This window comes from Morone saxatilis, unplaced genomic scaffold, assembly GCF_004916995.1.
Source record: "Morone saxatilis isolate NCDOM2014 unplaced genomic scaffold, NCSU_SB_2.0 Contig8, whole genome shotgun sequence".
NCBI classification, from domain to species: Eukaryota; Metazoa; Chordata; class Actinopteri; family Moronidae; genus Morone; species Morone saxatilis.
The window spans coordinates 22,796,115-22,819,503 of NW_023340257.1; the positions used below are offsets into that span (position 1 = coordinate 22,796,115).

General features: G+C 39.7%; 1 protein-coding gene across 1 annotated transcript in view; it reads left to right on the forward strand.

Moving 5' to 3' along the window:
* zmp:0000001236 (mastermind-like protein 2) overlaps positions 1-23,389 on the forward strand; it is a 36,601-nt gene that overhangs the window by 6,881 nt on the left and 6,331 nt on the right. Inside the window, exon 2 of the mRNA XM_035680274.1 lies at positions 21,074-22,291. Coding sequence (XP_035536167.1) covers positions 21,074-22,291 — 1,218 coding nt within the window. The remainder of the gene's footprint in view (positions 1-21,073; positions 22,292-23,389) is intronic.

The window sequence follows — 23,389 nt, forward strand, 5'->3', positions numbered from 1 at the left end:
TCAACAACATTAATTCTAGTATGATGATGTCTGTTTATGTCAAATGAAATTTTAAGTGGTTGTCTGAGATAGATTCTGTTTTTTATTTTTTATTTTGAGGACATCTTAACTGCTAAGCAGTTGTTGTAGTGTTGTTTCTCACTGCCTCCAGCCTGTTGCTGACTACCCTGTTCCAAACAACTTTGTCAATGCCAGAAAACATGCATCACTTCCTGTGAACCAGTGAATTTTTCCCAGAAAAGAGCTGACACTAGGAGCATGTACAGTAAAGGCTTTCATGAGTTCAGTGTAAGTTATATCAGTCAATGATGGAGTAGAGTAAATATGTCAGATAACTTAAAAGCCTTGTTAAGTGCAAATAAAAATGCGTACATGTGACACAGGTGTATTAGTCAGCAAAGCAGAGTTAATGTGGGATTAAAGATAAGCCTTTATTGATTGTGCAGTTTTAGTAAATATAGGGTCTTTATCCCACTCCCTTGTGTGTACTGCATTATTATCTCCCAATAACATTTATTTGCATTTTCTGTTTGACCACAGTTTTAGAAATTGTTCAGTAAGCACTGAGAGGTGGAAAAAGTTTGATCATGTATGTCGGTTCCACGGTATATAATTCTATTTAGCTTTTTTGCATGACTTGGCATTTATATAAGTTTATGGTGGCTTATTCATATTCATTTTCATGTCATCATGTGTATACCGTACTGAAGGCTTCGATAACTAAGTGATTGAATGCATGAAACAGAATTTAAACATTTGTATTGTACAAACGTATTAAAAATAGTACTTAAAAATTAAAAAGATATGCCAGCATTGCTTTTCAAAACAAAATGCCAGTTTATAGTTGATAGTATTTAGTTTAGGTATAGTTTATAACTAAACTAAATAAATAGTTGAATAAACACTATAAACTGACATAAAATACTATTTCACAGAGATATTGAAACAATGTGGCAGTATATGAAAATTCATATCATACTATAAAATTAAAACAGGTATACTGGTTCATTCTGTATATTGCCCAGCACTATTATACATCTCCTTCATGGAGATGTATTGTTGGAATGGAACAGTATTAAATCTACACTATAATTAGACACCTGCATTTTTTGCTTGGTGACCATTTTGATAAATTAAATCCACGTAAATTGATATTATTAATGTAAAAATATTGTCATATTGTTAATGGATTATTGCATTTAATCTTATCTCGGTAGATTAAAAAAAACCTAAATCCAGTATAATTTTAAAAAGACAAGGCTCAGCAAATGTGGCGTCATGCAGAAGCAGTAGCAATGTGTTCAAAATAGTACTCTGTGAATCTGGGACATCTCTGTACCTGGCAGGATTTGCATTGCCTTCTCCTTCTGAAATGAGCACACTTTCTTTTCTGGATTAATTTAGATTTTGTTAACAAGTTCCATGCTACCAAAAAACACACATAGAAAAAAACAACACAAAATAAGAAGACAAAGAAGAACATACGAATCAGGGAAGACGGAAATTTCCAGACACCCAGCAGGGCAGTGAGGATATGTGTCAAATCAAAGGCATTCATGGATCATCTGTTATACAGTATCTCTAGTAGTGGTGTCTTAAGAACCCCCTCAGCCTCCTCCCCTCTTCCCACCCTCCCACCCATCTCACACACACACACACAACACACACACACACACAACCCACCCTGCTGCACACGCCTCATGTTTTATTCAGCAGCCTATGGGAAGGCTGTGTCTGTCTTTGAAGAGTGCTGCCAAAATCATGTAGTAGACCCATCTCGTCCTCAGTCTTCAAGGGATGATACAATATAAGTGTGTACATGCTCAGAGGAACATAGGCCTCCAACAGTCCAGGTGGGCTAGGTCTGCTCTAGTGGCTTGGCCTTTAGGGTAAATTTAGCCTTTAGTTGTACTAGAACAGCTGCCCATTCGGGGTTAAAAGCCTTTCCTCCATAGACATCTGGTTGCTATCCCTGGCTGTGGTCTGCGGCCTCTAGCAGAGCTTGCAAGGTAACAGCTTTACCTTCAAACACCATGTTAACATTTAACATTGTAGAAAATACATGATCAGCATCAACCTTGCAATATCCTCTCCCTGGTGGTGCCGTTTGTTTTGGGGGGTCAAATCTGCTAATTTATACGCAGTGTAGTAATGAATAACAGGTTGTGTATATGTGTTTGGCATTGTTTATTCTCACATGAGAAAAAACAAAACAAGTACAATGTGATGTGTCTAGTGTAGAACAATTAATTGGTTAATCATTTGAAGAGTTTCAGGAGCAGGACCACACCACACTTCCGACAGTCCTATAAATTAATACAAATCATGGGCTGTTGGTCCTCCAAAGTGTATTACAGCTACATTCATTCAGATCTCAAAGATCTCAGTGAACAATTAATTTATTAACTGAAAACACCCTCACATGTGTCAATATATGATATTTGTTTTAAACTTTGACCTGAAATATGAAAATGATCCAAAAATGTTGCACAATTGTTTAAATTTCCTTGTTGATTCTCTAACTGACTAGACTCTGCGTGCATACTTGTTTCATGTTTTGAATATGAATTACCCCACTATTCAGTGTTTCATCCAAGTGAACATTTCACTGGGTTGAAATACCTACATTCCCAAGAGGTTTGGATTAGAGAGTCCCCACTGTATCCCTTTGTTGTTGATTTGTGCTTTCAGCATGCTTCCCGTTGTTGCCAGCACTTTGTTTGAATTTCGAGCATTATGTGCACCTCAAGACACAAAAAATCTCATCTGTGCCACTGAAGTCAATGGGGAATTTTAAGATGACTAATATATTAGTGCTCCATCGTAGCTGTTAAATCCATTTGACTGAGGAAACATGTTTTTTCATGGCTTTTCATCATCTGGAATTTAGACTTAGATTTAGAATTTGGAAGAAAGCACCATGTTTATGTACATCTATATATTCAGAGGGGCCTTGTAGAGGTATCCGTTCATGCCTGATGCGATTTCTTCTGCTGAGAGAGCTCTTTGAGGTTTGTCAGGTTTTTCCTGCTTGACTTAATTGAAGAGAGGGCAGGATTGTGTGTGAGGAAAAAGAGGGAAGGGAGGGTGGGTGTGGGGGAGTGGAGGGTAGTGCCTTGGAGTGTCTTTCCACAAGTGCTTTGCTACCCAGTGCTGAAACTGGAACCCTGTGGGAACAAGCATGTTCAGGTGCAGTTTATGTGCAGTGCATGGAAGGTGAATTGAGTGGACAAATTGCACGCAAAATGAAACACAAGTGGTACTTTGCTGCCTTGTTTACGACAAGGCCTAGAAAACAGACACTAGTTTAACCCAGTATTAATGGTTTCTGTTGGTTTTTAGTATTCATGTTGGACACCAACTTATCATCTGTGAACGTTTTGTTTTAGAGCTGACAGTTGTGTGATCCCTGGATAAACAGGAGCTTATCTATAACTGTTCTCACACTTATCTGACAATCCGCTACCTGATATGTCAGAGTTTCCTGGACTTGTTGTAGCTGCTGCTGTAAACAGATCTGATTATCACAGTTGCCACTAAGAGAACTGGGTGTGGTGTCAATTTATGTGTTACTATGTTAATATAATGATTCTGTCTTCACCTTGCTGAAATTCTTTAGCCCAGACTTACATGCCTTTATAGGTTCAAACCAAGATTTATTTATTAGACAAAACCATTCAAAACTCAAATGTAATCAGCCAGCTCACTCTTCTGCTGAGGAACAATTGGGTTCAGAGCAAAGCAGCTTTATTTGCAGGACTTCAAACAGCCTATTCTCCCCAGGGTCATTACCCCGCTCAGGAAATGAGAAAGTGGGCTCCTGATGTCACTGGCAAACCCCTTGCACAGAATGCCGGGTTAAACTGGGAGGGGGAGGGGAGGGCCATGCTAGATCAGAGTTCAGACATGTTTACATTACAGCTCAGGATATTTCTCAGAGCCCGGCCAAGCTGCTGAAGTTCCCAGGCTCCAGAGTTGCGGAGTGCTGAAAAGAGGCACAAGCATTCACTTTTTCTTCTTTTCTCTTCTCTCCCTCCCGCTCCTGTGCTCCGGGGTCTAAGTCACAGTTCAACTCCATTTGCATCGTGGTAATGTTCTGTTCTTTGCTACAGTTGTCCTTGGGGGAATATTATAGATGTGAAGTATATGAAATGTGAAAGTTACAAACATAGTTGACATAGACAATGTTTGTATGCCTAAAAGGATATTGCTGACATTGCTTTAGAAATGAATGTCATGAACTAATAGCTAATTCAGCACAAGTATACATTATTACAGTTTTTTGACTCTAGTCCTTGAAGTCTCCTTTTTTTCACCTCGTTTTCTTCTAAAGAAAAAGTGTTTGATATGCATACCCCTTTCTCTGACTCAGCAGTGACAATAACAATATGTGGCAAAACACACCAGGTGAATGCTGTCCAATCTTCTAACATGAGCATTTGAATTATAGTTAAACTAACAAACTGAGTCTATGTTGGTGTTTTATTAAATATGAGATCCATTCAGTCTTGTCAGCTTGATAGTGATTTAGGAATTGTTCTTTTTCGTTTGAGATAGAGGACTTGTTAAATCATTGCAGTGCAGTGTGGCAGGATTTTAGGAGCGTCTTATATGGCCTTTTTGCAACACCCTGCCTTATGGAGCTGCCAGACGTTTTAAACCATATAATTAGTTTGGGTTTCAGTGGAGACTTTAAAGGATTTTCCCATTACATCTTGGATCTTACTTTCATAGTTTTGGCCATTGCTTTTATCGTATATTGTCCTCACCAATTAATTGCTGATATCTGGCAGTGTGACGACATTACGTGTCCAGACCATCAGACAGGTTTAGGAGAAGAAGGCAAACATGAACATAAATATATTACCTAAACTGTCCGTTAACATCACAATTTAACTTTGACCTACTCAATTTGCCTTAGTTGTGCACCCACAGTTTTCCTATGCACCAGGGATTTAATAACAACGATAAGCGTTCACTTTCGGCTTTCCAAATACTGTCATGGTAGATAATCTGGCAAACCTGTTATGGCTTGTTAGCTGTCAGATCATTTAACCCCTCGTTTCCCCCATCACACTTTGTTGTGGCAATGCTGTGGTAATCCCAGATCAGTACAGTAATACTATAACCAAAAATCGCAATTAACCACCACACACTCGTGGTTAATTACCTATAAGGTCCTGCAACCTAAGGTCCTGACTGTTGCTGGCTGTGCATGGGGAGTTTTGTTTACTAATTCTATAATTATTTTGTCATCATGAAGTTGTAATAAGCTGGAATTTTCTCTTAACAGTAGCAATCTCAGTGAACTGGGCATGAACTTTGTCAGATTTAAAGTAACTAAAGATCAATCACGATTTTCTGGTTATCAAATGCTTACAAAATATAGGCATTGGTGCTGTATCAGCCTTAAAAATCCCACAACTGTCAAATGTTTCAGACTGCTAGACCAGTCTGTCTAGAGCATCAGATATGGGTCTAGTGGAGGAACATAGATGGTCTTGTTTCTTGCCTCAGCTCTGCCAATAAGGCTGAGAAGTGGCAGCTGGAATGTTTGTGTTAGTGCTCTGCTGCGGTGAGGTGTCACTGTACTGAGCTATGCTCTGGCGCCTGCTCTCTCTCCACCTTACCTAGAGGCACACAGACACTGCTGTTGCATCTATAGCACACACGGGAGGTGAAACTAGGGGAGGATCTCTGGTCTTTATCTGCCCTGTCGAATCATCTAAAATTTGGTTTTAACAAGAAGCAGGCCTACAGTGACAGAGGCGCTGCATGGTTTGGTGGCTATTTTAGACTAATTTCAGCTTGTAATGATTTGATGATTCTGTTTTGATTTTTATGATTTTAATATTAAATACACCATGGCTCCAGTAATGTTCTTTGTGGCCTGTAAAGGTCCAGTGATAATGTAATATATAGGAGGATCCATTGTCATAAATGGAATGTGATATTCATAAATATTTTTTTTATTAGTGTATAATCACCTGAAAATAAGAATTATTGTTTTTGTGACCTTACAATGAGAATGAACTTGTTATCTATAGGGGCAGCAGGTCCTCTAGAGGCTGCAATGTTCAACCGCCATGTTTCTACAGTAGCCCAAACGGACAAACCAAACACTGGCTCTTAGGACCTTTCGTGGCCACTGTAGTTTCTCCCACACACTTGGAGGGCGAGCATGTTCAGTTTGTTGCAATCTGCAACTTCACTGCCACTAAATCCTACACAATCCTATTTTGGGGCTTTTCATGCCTTTATTAAATAGGAAAGATAAAGATTGACAGGAAAGGGGTGAGAGAGAGGAGGAGTACGACATGAAGCAAAGGGCTGCTGGCTGGAATCAAACCCGGGCCCCTGCATCAAGAACTCAGCCTACATGGGGTGTGTGCTAATTTAAATAACTTTAAATTTCCATTGGGTGTGTGTGCTCACATGCTTTAACTTTGCTTTATTGGAAGGAGTATCACTAAAGTTCTGTAGGGGAAGACAATCAAACCCAATTCCAGAAACAGCTGAGTCTAAGATGTAATGAAACATGCATAATGTTTTAGAAATGCTATGGGCTCTTTTCATAACAAGTGAGAGAAATCAGTTTTCCTACCATGAAAGGATTATATAAAGGGGTAATGAGCAGAAACATGGAGTCTCACACTGAAATCGTGTAGCAGATAGTAACAGTCTTGACATGTTGTGTGATCTGCCTAACATTTATGGCACTTGTGATCCAGAAGTATCAGTGAAATACACTGAGTAACCAGAAAGACTGAAACTAATTTGTATATTTTAATTGTTGTTGTCACTTTGTCAGCTCTAGAGGTTTTATCTACTATTGAGGCTATAGTTTGTGGTTGATTGCATTACAGTGTACAGTGGTTTCTATGGTAATTAAGTATATTTTAAGCTTAAGGAAAAGAGAAAAGAAACCATAATAATAATAAAAGGAAGTTGATGGAGGGGATTCCTGATATCTCCGTAAGGGCTTTTATTTTGATCTTCTTCCTCTCCTTGAAAGATCTCTGCAGACTCTCACGGTAGGGTTCCTAATTTTCTTAAATTGTTGTTTTTGGCCCTTTAAGTTTCTATCTCATTTTCTCCACTCTCGAAAAAGTACAAAGTATGTTTAATCCATCTGGTAAAGCCAGGTGGTGAATGTTGCCTCCAGAATAGGAGAATGAGTCTTAAAGCAATTAAGAAGGTGAATCCTATAAGTACATGGGAACTGCTTTTAAGCGGGCTAGTTGAGTAAATCCAAAAGAGGCACAATATCTTTATAAAATGTGTAAGCACTTAGAATACCACCAGGTCATGAGTGATCCACACCAGAGTCAACTGTGATCAAATGTGAAGTAGACCCTTAAAACAAACTTGCGTCAACAGACTATATCTGGCACAAGGAGGGGAGGTATGTGTTTAGGTCAAGTACTGCTTCCCAATGATCATTAATCAATTAATTATTCAAGTCTTCTCCATCAATTTTCCACTGTGTCAATCTCTCCAAAGAGTAAGAAGAAGGATTACTGTATGCACCACATAAGACCATAATAATCTAAATTCTGTAAGGTGAGAAAGATTATGATTGATGTTATTGTTTTCAATATTTTTCTTAAAATGTTGGCGATACCAAGAAAAGCATTTAATCGCACACTGTAAGTACACAGACATGGTTCCTGTTTTGAATTGATGGCAAACGATCATTAAGTGAGCAAAGGCTCATTCTCCTGCCGTTCTGCTAACAGAGAAAAACTGTGATGGTGCATTCTTTTCATAGCTGTTAGTGAGAAAGTGGGGTTATTATGTGTGCGTATGCATGATAACAAGAAGGAGAAAGAGAGTGAAGAGAACATTCCTTTCTCACTCCCACTCTCCACCACCACACCCCCATTGCTACACACTGCCACCCCACCCCCAGTTTCCTTCCTGTGCTTTTTTTAGAGTCTATTGGATGTTTTTCCCACATCCGGCAACAAAGCCAGCCTTTTTATGCCATAACCTAACAGCATGGTGTTCTGTGGTTCTGCTACACGCAGGCATGGTCAAATGTGATACATTAATTGAAACTCACTCTTTCCTAACTGCATGTCCTCCTTCACTTCACTTAACAGACTGCTTTGGTAGTCTAGCTGTGGATTGTCTCCTTTAAGAGCAGAAATAGTTTCTGTCATGTTTTGAAGAATATTTTCTGTGTCCTGTAACAATGAAAGATATCTGCCAATGCTGAGATATATGTTGGTTATCAATATCTTAAAGACTGCAGTCCCTGTAGTTTCATGTGAATTTACAGGATTTAGATCGGTTTCATGGAAATTTAACAAGATCAGAGCATCTTAAAACAATCTACTTGAATTACTTATTTAAAAAAATCTAAATATGTTCATATGAATACTGATAGGTGTTGTGACAGAGCGGTGAAGTCGCTTGAGGTCTGGATATAAAATGCTAAATGGATAAAAAAAATTATTATTATTTTAATTGTTAGACGTTAACCACCTTCTGGAACTGTCTTGTAACTCCCAAACTATCTCACTCACATTAAGCAAGCAAGTTGCACATTCTCCTCAAGGGAGAATGTAGGAATGAAAAGTTAAAGCAGTTGCAGTTTAGACCAAGGGCACTCATAAAAATAGTTTTTTTTAACTTTTGCAAATATAAAACATTCCTGGTTTAAACATTCATAATAATAATTGACCTTGTTTGTAGTTCAGTGTGTCCTCTTAACAGTTTTACAAACTGTTTTAAAATGGTGGTCTATGGGGTTTTGGGGCCACAAGGGATTTTTGTATTGTAGAACTATTAGCCACTGGCACCAATTCGCAGCAAGGCTGAGTGGAAGCACCTTTCCAGCTCTCTATTTATAAGGTTACTTCCTACAGGTAAACGATGTTGCAATTTTAACACATATACCACCTAGAGGCAATGAGTGTTAGAGCTGCAGTTTTTTCTATCTTATGTATTGGTGCCCCTGGTTTGACTCAAACTGCAGTGCCAGATCTGCAGGTCTGAAACTGATCTTGCGGCCCTGCCACTGGATGATAAGCTTGGTTTCCTTCTTCCTTGTTACAGTAAATGTTATCTGCAATACATTATTTGTTCATCATAGATTTTTTACTATTATATATTTGATGAGGTGGCCCCTTAAATGGTCACTTAAATTGACCACTGACTAACAGAATATTATGATATATTCATATTTTTAGCCTATTTTCACTGGTTAGTACATTATACCAGAACAAGTTTTAAAAGTGCTGATTAAAATATTGACACTTATGTTTATCAGCGTTTGTCCTCATTGATATTCCCAGTGAATTAATTCCCTTGGTAAGAGGGAATTTTCCCTTCTATTATGCTGCCTTGGCTGAGTTTGAATCACCAAGCTCATCTGTTTTGCCTGAAGTAGTCAAAGCGAAGGAAAAAAACAGCTGTCTAGTCAGTGAAGAGATGCCTTGCCAGTTGAGCTGTGAAATCCACACAAGCAAGCAGGATAATCTCTTCCACCCAGGCCAAATATCATATCCTGGGATGGAAAAGCAGATAGTTCCATATACACAACCTTGACCTAACAGGGTCTAATTTAATGTGCCAGCAGCATAATGTATAATGTGATATCCCAAATGTCTTCACATTGGCACTAAAGTTAATGTTCCTTTTTGTTTGAATGATATTTCTACCAACATCGTTACAGAGGTAATATTTTAGTTTAAAATTCAGCATTGTATGAGGTTATATTGGCACAGGTTTTTCCTATTGTGTCACAAACAAGATGACTCGTGGATTGAGAAATCATCATTCACAATTCTTCCAAAATGTCTACTTGTTAATGTACAAAATCTTACGATTTGCTCAGCCTACAGTAACAACCTTATGCTAGCTTGGGAACTAGAGTAGACTGGATGTGACAGATTGATTAACTTTATTTTCACTTCCCACTCCAATTTCTCCAACTTACATTATCACTGCAATCTGCCAGTTTATCAGCCATATGACAGCCCCTGTCCGGTTGGGTTATTGTTGTTCCACAGCCCATTCCTACTGGGCTGGGGGAGCATGGCCAGATTCTGTGCTTCCCCCTTTAGCAGATGCTGTGACGATGGCCACATGGCTGTGAGTTCCTCATCTGAGCTGTTTTCTTTGCTGCGTTTTTAAGGTTCATTGTTCATTTAGTTGTATAATACCAAGCCTACACTATTAAAAGTGACCAGTTTACTAAATATTTACTTGTTGAAGTAGTAGCAACAGAATTGTATTTGATTTCAGAGTAGATGTACTGTTTAATTTAGTATGTTTAATCAGGTATAAAATACTTCAGGCATGTCAGAGGCTGTAGTTGTTTGTTGGCAGTAGGATTGGGACTTGGCCTTTAAACCACTGACAAAATGTTCATCACCAAGCACAGTTTGTCTATTTCCAAGCAACGGACTACATGTTTATTTGACCAGATGCCACTATAGGTACAGAGGACCTGCCTGTAACTGCTTTTGGCTATTTTGGGATGAAATACGATGCTTAGGAGATAATTTTTTCCAGTTGTCTTGATCAGCAGAAAAATCATTTTAATCAGTTTGAAATCACAACAGTTGCTTAGTGTTCCCTTAACTTTGAATGAATGTCAGTGATCACATCATGGGAAAGTTGTTTTTTTCCACTTGGACAGATTACCTGAGAGCACACTGTGTTTCTCTCTCACTAGCTAGCTGCGACATGTAAAAAGACCTAAAGCGCTGGTTCACAAGGCCCACTTAGACACACACAAGAGCTGCCTGCATGCAGAAACTTGCTCAGACACATGGGCTCTGCTGCAACCTTGAACTCTCCCTGCCACTGTGACAGCCACCGCTTACCCATACAGTGGTGAGCTCAGTACCTGTAAGGCTCTATGGAAAGGATATTTAGGCAACCCTTGGAATGAAATGCCTTTTATTGTAAACTTTTTATTTTATTCACAATAAAATGTTTCAATTCAGTTAATATTAAAGGATGGATAATGGATAATTATTCATATTTTTAATGTCTTTTAATAAAGACCAGCAGAACAAAGGTTGAATTTAACCACTTTATTTTTAATTTAAACACCTTACTACCTTACCGTTTCGATAATTGTTGCTTAGCACCTCTTCCTGCACAGTTCACACACAATAGTGTTCTGATATTGTTCACACTTAGAGAGCAGACTCAAAAGCCCAGTGCGTAAAATGTATTCTACTGTCAGAAATAAAATATTCATAGGTATGTTTTCATTATTGTATAATTACCTGAAAATAAGAACTGCTACGCTTTTGTTACCAGAATGAGTCTGCCGTGTTGAACCATCATGCTGTAGATAGGGCCTTTCACGTTTTTTGTGAGTTTTGCACCCACCATAGTTTTTCCTACATGCTTAAATGGCGAGCGCTACATAGTTAGTTGCAGTCTGTAATGTCACTGCTAGATGCCACTAAATCCTACACACTGGTCCTTAAGAAATCAAACAAAGAACTGCCATACTGTCGAGCTAACATATCCACTGTCTGCACTCATTGTCTGTCACTTCTGTCTTATCAATGAAGTATCACCTGTAGATATCGCTATTCCTGCGAAGTGAAGAACCCAACTTTAAAGCTGTACTAATTACTTTTGACCACTAGGGGGCAGGATACACTTTACAAAGTTAAGCGAGTTAACAATTAATTGCCTACTTAGACATCCAAATAAAACCTTAGCATTCATTTGGAGTCATGTTTATGGCTGCTTGGCACATTTAAGTCCAATATTTGCTCATTTTGTAACTCTGTTTTGCTCTCCACCTCCCACAAAAATATCTGGCTCTTATGCTACTACATGTTACACTTTCTTCACCAGGTAGTCTCTTTCTCTATTGTTTGGTTGTGTATCGAGCATACAGTGGGTTTATTAGTTATCTAGTGCAGCTATTAAGGTACTGCTCTACTTCATTATTGCCATGGGTTTCATTTTTTGTGGCAGTGGAACTTGACCCAAAGACTTTTCACCAGTCTCAACCAATTGCTTTTTAGGCCAAGCTATTAATAATCAAGGCAAACAGTTGTGAATTGAACTGAATTGTTTGTTTTTTGTGGATGATGGTATCTAACTAATATCTAAGATATATCAGTATCATGTGATGTTTTGTTTTTGTCCTTCTGGGAAATGTCAGGCTGATGATACATTTTTAGAGGTCACATATTTTCTGCACCATGATCCCCAAATGCTCCCCCCACCACACACACTTTTTCTTTGGTTGGAGTCTGTGAGAGCTCTGCAGTGTTTTCTGTGTCCGTCTCTGCCAGCGCTGGTCTACACAGACCTTATTTGGAATGTCAGAACTGATAGGAGTGGGAGTCAAACAAAGCTTCCCACTCATTTATTTTTTCTTCTTACTTTCTAGCTGCAGCAGTCCCTTTTCAAACTGAACTAGCAGAGGATTGTTTCAGAGCATGAGTGCAGATTAGTGTGACTGCTCGCCTGTCCTAATGCATGTGTGTGTAATTCAAGTGAAAGTTGAGAGAAATGACAAAACTCAACAAGTACAACCTTTTCAACTAGTGGATTTTTCCAAGCTTTCTCCATTGAAGCGGTTTAAAACACTAAATGTGTTTCCCTTCTCTAAAAGCATGAGGCTTATCAAGACCTGGCTGAGTGAAGCAGCATTAGCACAGCATTAACCACTCAGCCCAGGTTTCCCACGGGATATAAAATGGATCCTTGTTTCACTGGGAAATCACCACAGCAATGCTGCTAAAGAGCACTTTGGTGCAATCACATCAGATATTGACGAATATTGTTTCCTGATTTGGAACTGCAGTAACGGTGCTTGAAAGGGAGCATCAAGGAATTCATAATCCAAATAGCTGTGCAACATAAACAGCTTATAAATACTAAATATGGTACAATTAAAGATGATTTTATCAATAGTCACACATGCTGAATAATGTAAACTAGTCAAATGCCTCGGATTTGCTAGAGAAGCTAGAGGATGGTTTTCTTTCTAGTGGCCAGAGATGAGTGGAATGGCTTAGGACTGTGTTGCTCAACTCAGCAGTGGCACTGTTGGCTCTCACCGTGCTACAGCTGCATGCTGAAGAGCAGCCAGATGTTTGAGATGGTGAAATGAGCCTAGTGAGCAGGAAACGGCTCTGCATGCCATAGGACTCGTCTTTGAAAACAGGAAGGGAACTTGTTCCCTGCTTATGGGCCTTTTCCTGTGGCATGACCGGAGGCAGGCCTTGTGTTTGACGGTTGCTGGGAAAAAGGTACTTGTGGTTGTATGGCAATGGCCTTTTAAGGGTACAAACATTCCAGGAGAGCTTTTGACCTGTTTAACAAGGGATTTGTTTTCAGAGAAGCTAAAATCATTAGATTATCTACTATCTCATGTGGTATTATTTTTACGTTAGTTTTACTCATTACATATTTGTGTAATGTGATTAAAAAGATCAGGAACCTCATGTGTTAGCCAATGTCATAGTTCCAGGCTGCTTAAAGACCCAGGTTTCACCTTCTGTTATGTAATAAATAACTAATCCTAAATCTAGGATTGTTAAATTGATTTTTCTTTCTTCATTTTTTCATGCTCACAGTGACCTCTGGTGTCTGCAGGGATTGATCATTTCTAATTCTTAAGCCTTTTCTGTTAAGAATTCTTTAATGTTCTGATTTATGTTAACCTTCCAACACCCTCAAGCAGTTTCCCAGCCTGAAAATTGTTTCTTACCTCCTGCCTCTCGTACTTAAGCAGACACAGTGGACATATATGAATTCAAAGAAACATGTTATCATGGTAGATACATCATGTCCTTTCATTTTCAGTGCACATCATGCAGCACTTTAGATGTGGATTGGAACAGCAAGAGCTGATAGAGGGTGTTTCCAGCACATAGGGTGTTGGACCAATGAGAATTTAAGCCTGTGTTACCACTAAATTAAACCCTTTGCGCTACAATAGCAGCTTAGCCTATATGCAGTTGGCAGGCAAGAGCTGTATGGTTATCTGTGACTAGCTCTAGGCTTGTTAAATGGTGGAATGTCTTCCTGTCCATCGCCTGTCTCCTTTTTACAATGTGTAAGTGAGGACGAAGGTGGCAGTCATCTTTCATATTAAAAATGATGCTCTGGCCAAAAAGTGTTACATTGGAATGTGAAACTTCCTGTTTTAACACTTCTCATAGTTTCCCACTAAATAATTTATTGAAGGGATCCCTTTTACTCTGGAAGCTACAGTGATGCATTCTGCATGGGATTGCTCCTGAGTCTGTGGAGCCCTAAGTCCTCCTCAGTAAATGTCTCTGTGGTTAAGAATGACATGTAGATGAGAGGCGACAGCAGTGTCAGGAGCTCTGTGAGCCACATGGCCATGGGTGATGTGATGTGACGGCTTGTCACTGCAATGTTGGTGACCTATGGTACGTCTGCAGTGGCGTGGCCTAGCTGGTGCTGCGGTGATGCCTTGACAGAGTCTGCCTGCCCCCCTCACACACACACTCACACACCCCATATTTGTTCCCAGGATCACTTCACTGCTATCCTCCATCCTGGGAATCTAAGGGGCTAACAGTACCTGACAGGAGAAGAATAATTAGTGTTTTAGATCATTAAAAGGGATGCCTGGTTAAATAAAGGATATATATATATATATATATACAAAAAAGCTTTACATACCTTGTTATTCACCCTCAGTTCAGTGACCGGTGACTGCAGAGATGCAAACATTGCTTGTTATTTTTTAAGTGGCCCCACATATTTTCTTCTAGGGTCCTGCATATTTTTAGGGCTCCTTCCTCCTGCCTCCTTTAGCCTTGGGGATATCACATTAAACCCATGTGCTTGATTCTGAACAAAGGGCATGCCAAAGCAAGGACTGATTGGGATGCTTGCTTTTAATCTGTTTTTGGATAATAGAGAGCTGATATTTGAATGGGAAGTGTCTCCAACAGGATTTTTTGTGTGCAAGCTGCCTTTTATTAAAATAGCAAGTTTCTCCATGGAATGTTAGAGCTGAGCTACATTAACTGTTAAAAAAAATCTGCCTTCAGTAAACATAATGGATGATTTCTCTTCAAAGGAGCTCTTATCATCTCTTCCCATTTCCCAGAGGCTGCCACAAAGCTGCCTCTCCTTTTTTTCGTGCTGCCGCTGCTGCTGCTCATCCTTCTCTCCTGCCTGCTCTCTGGAGGGCAGCCTCAATCTAATACAACTGTGTCAGGAAGTGTGGGGATGCAAAGTGCTGATGAGCCAAAAGTAGCCCACCTCTGCAGTGTGCTGCTTCGTCCCAACACGCACCAGCCTGATTAGGGAAGCACACCATGAACCTATGCTCACATCCCTGTGCAACCTAATGGCACATGCCCTGTAGAAACAGATGAAATATGTTTCTTTTGTTGCGGGAATGACGAGTTCTGTTTCAAGTGTTTGGTTTTGAGAAAACAATTTGAAAACCTTGATTTTAGTATTTATTTTGTGTAAAAAAGGAACAAGCCTACCATTGTTATAATTTTGTCAGCCACTAATTTATCCACCAAAACATACTGAAAATTGTTTAAATGTAATGCTTAAAGCAGCTGCCAAGAGGCAGCTATCTAATTTGTCTTCTAACCCTTGCTTCAGTATGTGTTTCCTGCTGGATTGCCATGACCACATACCATATATGCTGGTGTGGCATATTTTTTATAAGTTCCATTATAATTGCTTGTTGCATGCCACAGTGCACCCGTCACAGTTGTATCATTACCTGTATTCTTAGTGCTGTCCAAATCTTGTCTTTGAATCAAATCTATGTGAGGCTTAAAGATTTAGGATGATCTATTGGCCGAAATTAGCTCCAATATTCATATGTATGTTTTTTATTAGTGTATAATCACCTGAAAATAAGAATTTTTGTTTTTGTTACGAATGAGTCATTTTTATATACAGAGAGAGCGGGTCCTCTTCTATGGACTCCACCATGTTGAACCGCCATGTTTCTACAGTGTTGCAATCAGCAACTACACTGCTAGATGCCACTACATCCTACACACTGGTCCTTTTGAAGCAAAAAAATGTTTTAATTATTTTTTTTATTCAGTATTCATCAAATCATGGTTATCCTAGAACATTTTTGTTGTTTCATAGTATAAAGATTGTGCTCACCTTGCTGTTACCTGAAATGTGCTGGGGGGGAAAAAAAGCCAATGACTTATAAACAAAAAGGATTAAAAAAGAGAACAGTTTACAGAAAAGACAAAAAAGAATCTGACAGCCCCCTGACCTGATTTGACTGAAACTATAAATTTCCTCATGGATGTATATGCTGTGTTACAGCAGACTCAGCCTCAGCTTCCTTACCTTCCTTTAAATAATTAAACATTTCAAGTTATCCAGGATGTTTTATTAAATTTCTCTGGATATAGTATCGTGGCTTACAGCTTTAGACAGCCAGTATAAACCCCATAATTAAACTGAGCCCTCCACACTTTCTCAGCATTCTGCAAGCAGATAGTTGAATTTTGGATGACAGCTGATCATTGGCACTGGTCTTAGGGCTCTTGTTTCTTATCTGGCAATAAACGAGCTGAAATCCCCTCTTGCAATAGTATGCAACCTGCAGAACCGCATAAATATTATGTCTCCCTAGGAACACAATAGTCGTATTTATTCCTTTATTTTGGGACTGTTTTTCCATGTCAAATGCCGACAGGAAGGTTTCTAACTCGCGCAGGAGCAGATTGCAACATGTTTCAGGGCTCTGGTGAATAGATTAAAGGCTGGCGAGCTCAATCTTTTGTTGAGCCGCACTCTCATACTCAAACACAGACACAAACACTCTCAAACCTATATTCTTCAAGCATGCATGGCTCTGAGGGCTGTGCCACTGGACTGACAGATGGTACCAGGAGGCCTGGTGTTGCGTCCCTGTGATGGCTCACCCGGAGCCCCATCCACAGTGCTCAGCATCACCACACTGCTCAGCTTGACACACGAGCTACCAGCCCTCCAGCTCCCAGGAATAGATAGCTTCTGTTGACAGGGCCAAGGTCAGGTTCCTCATTGCCACAGTCAAAGGGCATCAATAAGCAGCATCAGAAAGGTTCTGTTCAAATATAAAATCCATTCTTGATTCACTTATCCAAATGATTTCCTCTGGAATTGTGCCCTCAAGTAGTACAATTAAAGCACATAGGATGGATGGATGCCACAGAAAGTTACACCTTGTTCAAACCTTAAAAACACAGAGTATATTGTGTATATTGAGAAGTTTAGATTAGAGATTTTCTTTTTTTTTTAAAGTATAATTTTTTGGGGATTTTATTGCCTTTTATTATACTGACAGCTAAAAGATAGACAGGAAAGGGGGGGCAGAGAGAGGGGATGACACGCAGCAAAGGGCCGCAGGTCGGATTCGAACCCTGGGCGCAGCAAGGACTGGTCGCCAGCTCTACCCACTGAGCTAACCGGGCGCCCTAGATTAGAGATTTTCTAACTTATAGCAAGATATTCCTTCTTGTTGTTTTGTAATAATATTGACGTAAAATGAGATTACATTAATCTTCTGGTCACTACTAACCTAGACTTTGAAAGTGGGTAAATTACATTTTGCCATTCACAGAAAACAAATGTAAGCAGTGCTTTCCATCAGATGATCAGTATATAATGCATACATCTAAGCCTCTCATGCAGCAGGAGTCCCTTTCAAAGTGATTCAGAGCTTCTAAGCTCATTAAATGTTAATCAAAAAATCTATTTTCAGATCACTTGGAGATCTGTCATGAGGATTTCAGGCCAGCTAGGAGGCCACTGCTTCTGAGTACTGAGCGCTGAGTGAACAGGATGGTCCTTGATCATTTAGAAATGTAAGAAAAACAAACAAACTTGTTTGAGCTTGAATATTGTTTTGTTACCCAAATGAAGGTTGTGTCAGGATGCACACATTTCAGCGATCAAACCATGACTAAATCTCAACTACACAAAGTCTGGAGAAGCTTCAGCTTTGAATTTTGAACTAAGAACTGCTCTTGACTAGAGTCCATTTTTAAATGTCACAGAGGCAGTATTGAGGCAACCATGTCTCACAATGGCTTTTTGCAACTCATCCACTGTCCCTTCCATTATTCATGATGTGTTTTCTCAGACGGTGCCTTGAACCATGAGGAGTACTCCTGTCTGTCTTCTCCAGAAAGAGCCCTGTGGAATGAGAGAAAGTGTGCATGAGCTACACACACTAGAAGGCCTGTTTTCATCTGCATTTGGAGAAAAACAGATGTCCAGTAGTCTGTGGAGAGGCACAGTGTTAAATAGTCTGCATCTCAGTAAAGATGGCAAAAGGGAGCTAGTGAATGAGACATACTGTAGATGAACTTTTGGAACATTTCTAAGTTGAAATTGTATGTGTCTGTGTAATTCTCTGTATTAACTTGGCATCATCGAGCCAGACTGTCATTACATCATCTGACGTCTTTCTGTTTCTTTCTCTGTAGTCTCTGTTGAGAACTTTTCTACTCAGGTTTACTTTTGTGGAAAAGTATATTTAACTTTAACTCATTTCATATGGGACTATACTACTTATTTGAAATTTTTTGGGCCCTTAAAGAACATATATTTTGCATTTTACAAGGCTTAAAAAATTAACTCTTAATGTAAAACTATGAATAGTTTTGTAATAATTGCTTGCCTTCAATTTATTTCCATTCATTTTAGTATTCGAGTAGTCCTTGAGTCAGGTAATACATAACATTGACTCTTTGTCACCTTTCTTTAGTTTGTTCTAGTTAAATTATTGCCATGATATAAAAACTATATTTAAAAGACACAGTTGCTCTACAAAGACATTCTGACATATTAAGTTTGAGTCACACGTCAAGACTCCAGCTGCGGTATTGCATAGTGACAACATACTGTTGACAAAAAAATTAAAGGAAACAAATTCAATTCAATTCAATTCAATTTTATTTTATTTGTATAGCGCAAATTCATAACAGAAGTTATCTCAGGACACTTTTCAAATAGAGCAGGTCTAGACCGAACTCCTTTTAACATTTACAGAGACCCAACAGTACCACCATGAGAGGCACTTGGCCCGACGGAGGGCCAAGGAAAAACTGAGAGAACAGTAGGGCCAACAACTGACATTAAAGTAATGATCGATGACGATCAAGCCGCCGAGCAACGATGGGTGAGAGCGAGCAAGCCGTCCCAACCAGTAACTGAGGCAATAATAATACTTTAAAATACATAACTATCAATCAATCAACCAAGTATGATCAGTGATTTTAGCAATGGTAGTCAAGCAGGACCATGGCAGGAGGCTCCACCAGGATCCATGAGAACCTGCAAGACGAGAAAGCACAAATTGGACTCTCTTGCTTGACTTTGAAATTGGTCCCATGGACCCCAGCTCTCTTTTTGTCTTTGGCTGAACTCAATGGCTTTTTCTTCACACTGGTTATTTTCAGGGAGCGTAAGCAAATTTCAAATGTTTGCAAACTGAATTTCCTATTGTAAAAAAAATTGAATGGTTACTTAAAAAATCAATCTATTTGCAATCATACTTTTGAAAATGGTCTTCACTAATGTTAAGTACAACAGTTTCTACTTACTAAGCTAAATGCAAAGCCAGTGGTATGATCTGACTAGAAATTATTGTTTCAGTGTCTCTTCCCCTTTAGCACAACATCAACATAATCATCATCATCCATCCACATCCATTCAGTATGTTGAAACTCACACAGCTTTATTAGCTTTAGCTTATTAGCTCAAGGAGGCTTGGTGAGTCAGGGAGATATTTGTGCCTTGATTAAAATGTGAGGATGTATCTCTGAGCAATTGTTAAGAGCATTAGCAGAAGTAATACAGACACGAACAGAGTAGAAATGTAGTGAACTGCAGGATTCACTCCAAACCCTCGGGCTATGAATCATCTTAATCTAATCTGTGCCAGCAGGTGGAAATGACTCAAATGTGTTCCCACAGTGAAATATGCAACACACTGATACTCCTCTCCTATGCTCAGGTTGGAGTACAATCAGAACCATTTTATTTCCATGCAGGCACCACATTAAAAGATGGTCAGATAATCAGTCATTTTTATGTGTATACAGCAGCATGCTTGAGTTTGCCACTGGATAGACAATTTCTTTCTCAGTGAATTGTTGTTAATGACTCACGTGAAGGAAGAAACTCCATTATTTTGTTGACATGACAGTATCAGTTCCTGAAAATATAAATCATCTAAATTTTGCTTTGATACCATGCACATTTTGTTAGGGTTTTTAACGGTTCAGTTTTATGGAGTGTTACTTAATGGTTAAAGTTGTGAGTCATGGCTGTGCTTATTACCTTAAATGAAGACATGCAAAGGGATAGGACAAAAGGAAGTCAGATATCTGCACCACCATGTTAAGCAGAATCTCAGCCACAAAGGAGAAACTCTGCTATCTAACGAAGCACAATGGAAGGAAATATAATGTATGCAAATGAGGGAAACAAAGACTCTATTCTTCTCTCTGCGGTTTGTCAACTATATCAGATTCTTAGCTATCTTCTCAGCCCATCCACTGCGCTCAACCTACATTATATCAAAACATTTTTCTAAATGCTGCAGCAGTGTTTGCCTCATTGCTGTATTGCAAGTATTTAAATAAAATGATATATGGAAGCTTTATGTTATCTGAATGTATCTTCTTACAAAATGATGTGACTATTGACCTATTGTACTGAATGAAACAATTGTCTATTAATAAAAGTAAAATTCCTAAATTTCACAAGTTGGTCAAGTGTACAGCATCTACAGGCCTTGGAGCAAATTGTGAAATTGGATTAATCTACATGGTGATATTTTGAGCTGGATGTAGAATGTAATGCACCCATCCTCAGAACTATCACCATAATTTGAATTGGCTCCCAAGACAGGTTTTGAATCAAGTGGAATAATTAAAATCTTGTCATGAAAATGTTTTCTGTTCTATTGAATTTCAAACTCCATTACCTTGGAGATTTAAAAAAAAAACCCATACCCGGTAAATAATATATTAATGAAATGAAGGTGAGGTGAAAGTATTCCTTTTTCTATTTCTGAAGTGTTTTTTAAATTCCATTCTGTTGTGTTTTGCAGCTTCAAGGATCATTGCGAAGGAAGATCGAGGGACATGCACCAGGTCATGCACCAAAGCAGAATGGGCTCTCCTGTGGTTTCTCTGGATCAGACTTTAAGCGGGTCCGTGTGGATGCTGGTAGTCTGGGACATGGCTCCTGCAACCATAACTTACCACAGTCTCATTCTCTGCAAGGGTCCTCAACCATGGCCATGCAGAGGAAGAATTACATGATGCCCCATGGAGTGGGGTCAGACATATTCAACATGACCCTGAAAGAAATGAAAAAAGAGCCCATTGAGGTCCAGTCTTGTGGCCAGTCAAACGCAGAGATGATTTTTGACTTCAAAGATGAAGGTGGTGGTCAGATTGACCCAGATCTCCAGGATCTTTTTGATGAGCTGACAAAGACAGTGCCAACGCTGAATGACCTGGAGTTTGAGAAGATGCTGAAGCAGGATGATACATTCGGTTTGGATCTAGGTCGGCCAAGCTCAGCAGGAGCAGCTGCCAGTCTGTGTTCCCCAATGGAGAGGCCGATAAAGATGGAGCACTCCCCAGATTTTGGCCAGGTTCATGGTGGTTCGCCACAGCTTCGACCAGCCTCAGCAGGACCCTCTTTCACGCTGACCAGCACCTCTTCTACCACCACGTCACAGAAAGCTAACACACAGGCAGGGCAGCCCAGAGCCATGCCATGCTGGCCAGAAATATCCCACGCAGAGCAGCTGAAGCAGATGGCAGCCAACCAGCAGCAGCCAAGCTCTCTGCTTCATCACCACCACACAACACCACCTGCAGGATTGACCAGCTGGGCTCCTGCCATGAGCACCCACTCTTCGACCAGCGCCTTTCCCCAGGACAAGGTCTCCAGCCCAGCCTCGCTTAGCCAGCCGAGGATTGTCTCCCAGAGTAAAGGCATCAACAATTGCCTCTTCAAGTCAAATGGCCACAATGGCTCCCATCATTTGGACATGAAGGTTCTCAGCACCAAGCCCACATTGCACTTCAGCCCCAAAGCGCCCCATTCTGCCAGCCAGCCGATGCCTATCATGGCAAGCTCAGTGAATAAGACTTCAGCCCAGCAGCAGCAGCAGCAGTCACCATCGACTGGACAGAATCAACCACATTCAGCTCTCCACTTCCAGAACCAACAGATCTCCACGTCAGTGGGTCTCTGTCTGCAACCCAAGTCTGTTCCCGCAGGGCTGCCATTCAAACTGTCACAACAGCGACAGGTAAGGGCTCTATACATAATTCTTTCACATGGGATTGCTCTTAGGTAAAATCTCTACATTTTTCTGGAAAAAAAATTGCCTTGTGCTGATAACTGAGCAGTAACCGTATCCAAAGGGCTTTGAAAGGCTTTTTTTTCACAAAGTCAAGACTTTTTACAACTATTAGAAGAATTTACTGTAAACATTAAAATCACCAAAATTGTAGCTACAAGGTCTTTAAGTGACATATATCTATCATCACGTACGTACGTATATGTGTATGTATGTACGTGTGTATGAGTCAGCTCAGTGACCCTAGCAAAAATAGAACACAGACAATGAAATGAAATTAAGAGGTACAGTGTAACCTATAGAGTTAGAAGATGAAAGGATAACATTTTTTGTTAGGTAACCAATATGTTTTATTTCTTGCACAATTTTATTTATTTTCCATCAGGATGTCTGGCTTGTGTATTTTAGTGCACTCTATATACAAATAAGTAAATTTTTCAGCTGAAGGTATAGTAACATGATAAACAGCTGCAGTCAAACTCACTCTCTTTAGTCTTTCTCATCAATCGGTTTCCTCAGTTTGCTCGAAGCAGCCAACCTGCTGTCTGAAACAGCAACAATGCAGTGCCGTTTGTTTTGGGACTTTATTGCCATTGTTCTAGCTACTGTCTGTGCCTTTGCCGTTGTGACTCCCTTGAATATGTATTTCCCCTGAAAGTGTTTTGACGATGACACAGATTGCCAGAGCATGGTAGATTAACATGCAGGACTTCTAATTTCTCTGCTTGTCATGGTGGCTCCCCGTCAGGGCACAGATATGCACAGCGGGATTTGCTAATTGGAGGTTGTTAGCTACAAGGGACAAGTGGTGGAAAATGACAGTAATCTGCTTAGCCTGGTGCCGGAGGTTGAATCACTGATTTGTTATGATTGGGGAGATTTAGACCGTCCCCTCTTTCATTTTTGCACTAACAGTATCTGTAGCTGTCTTTGTGTGAAATGATAATGCGAGCCACACAAGAGAGCTCTCATAACCTCTACAGATCAAGGGAAGTGCTTGAGTGACTGGGAGAGGGTGGGAGGAGAGAGACAGGGAGGGAGTACATA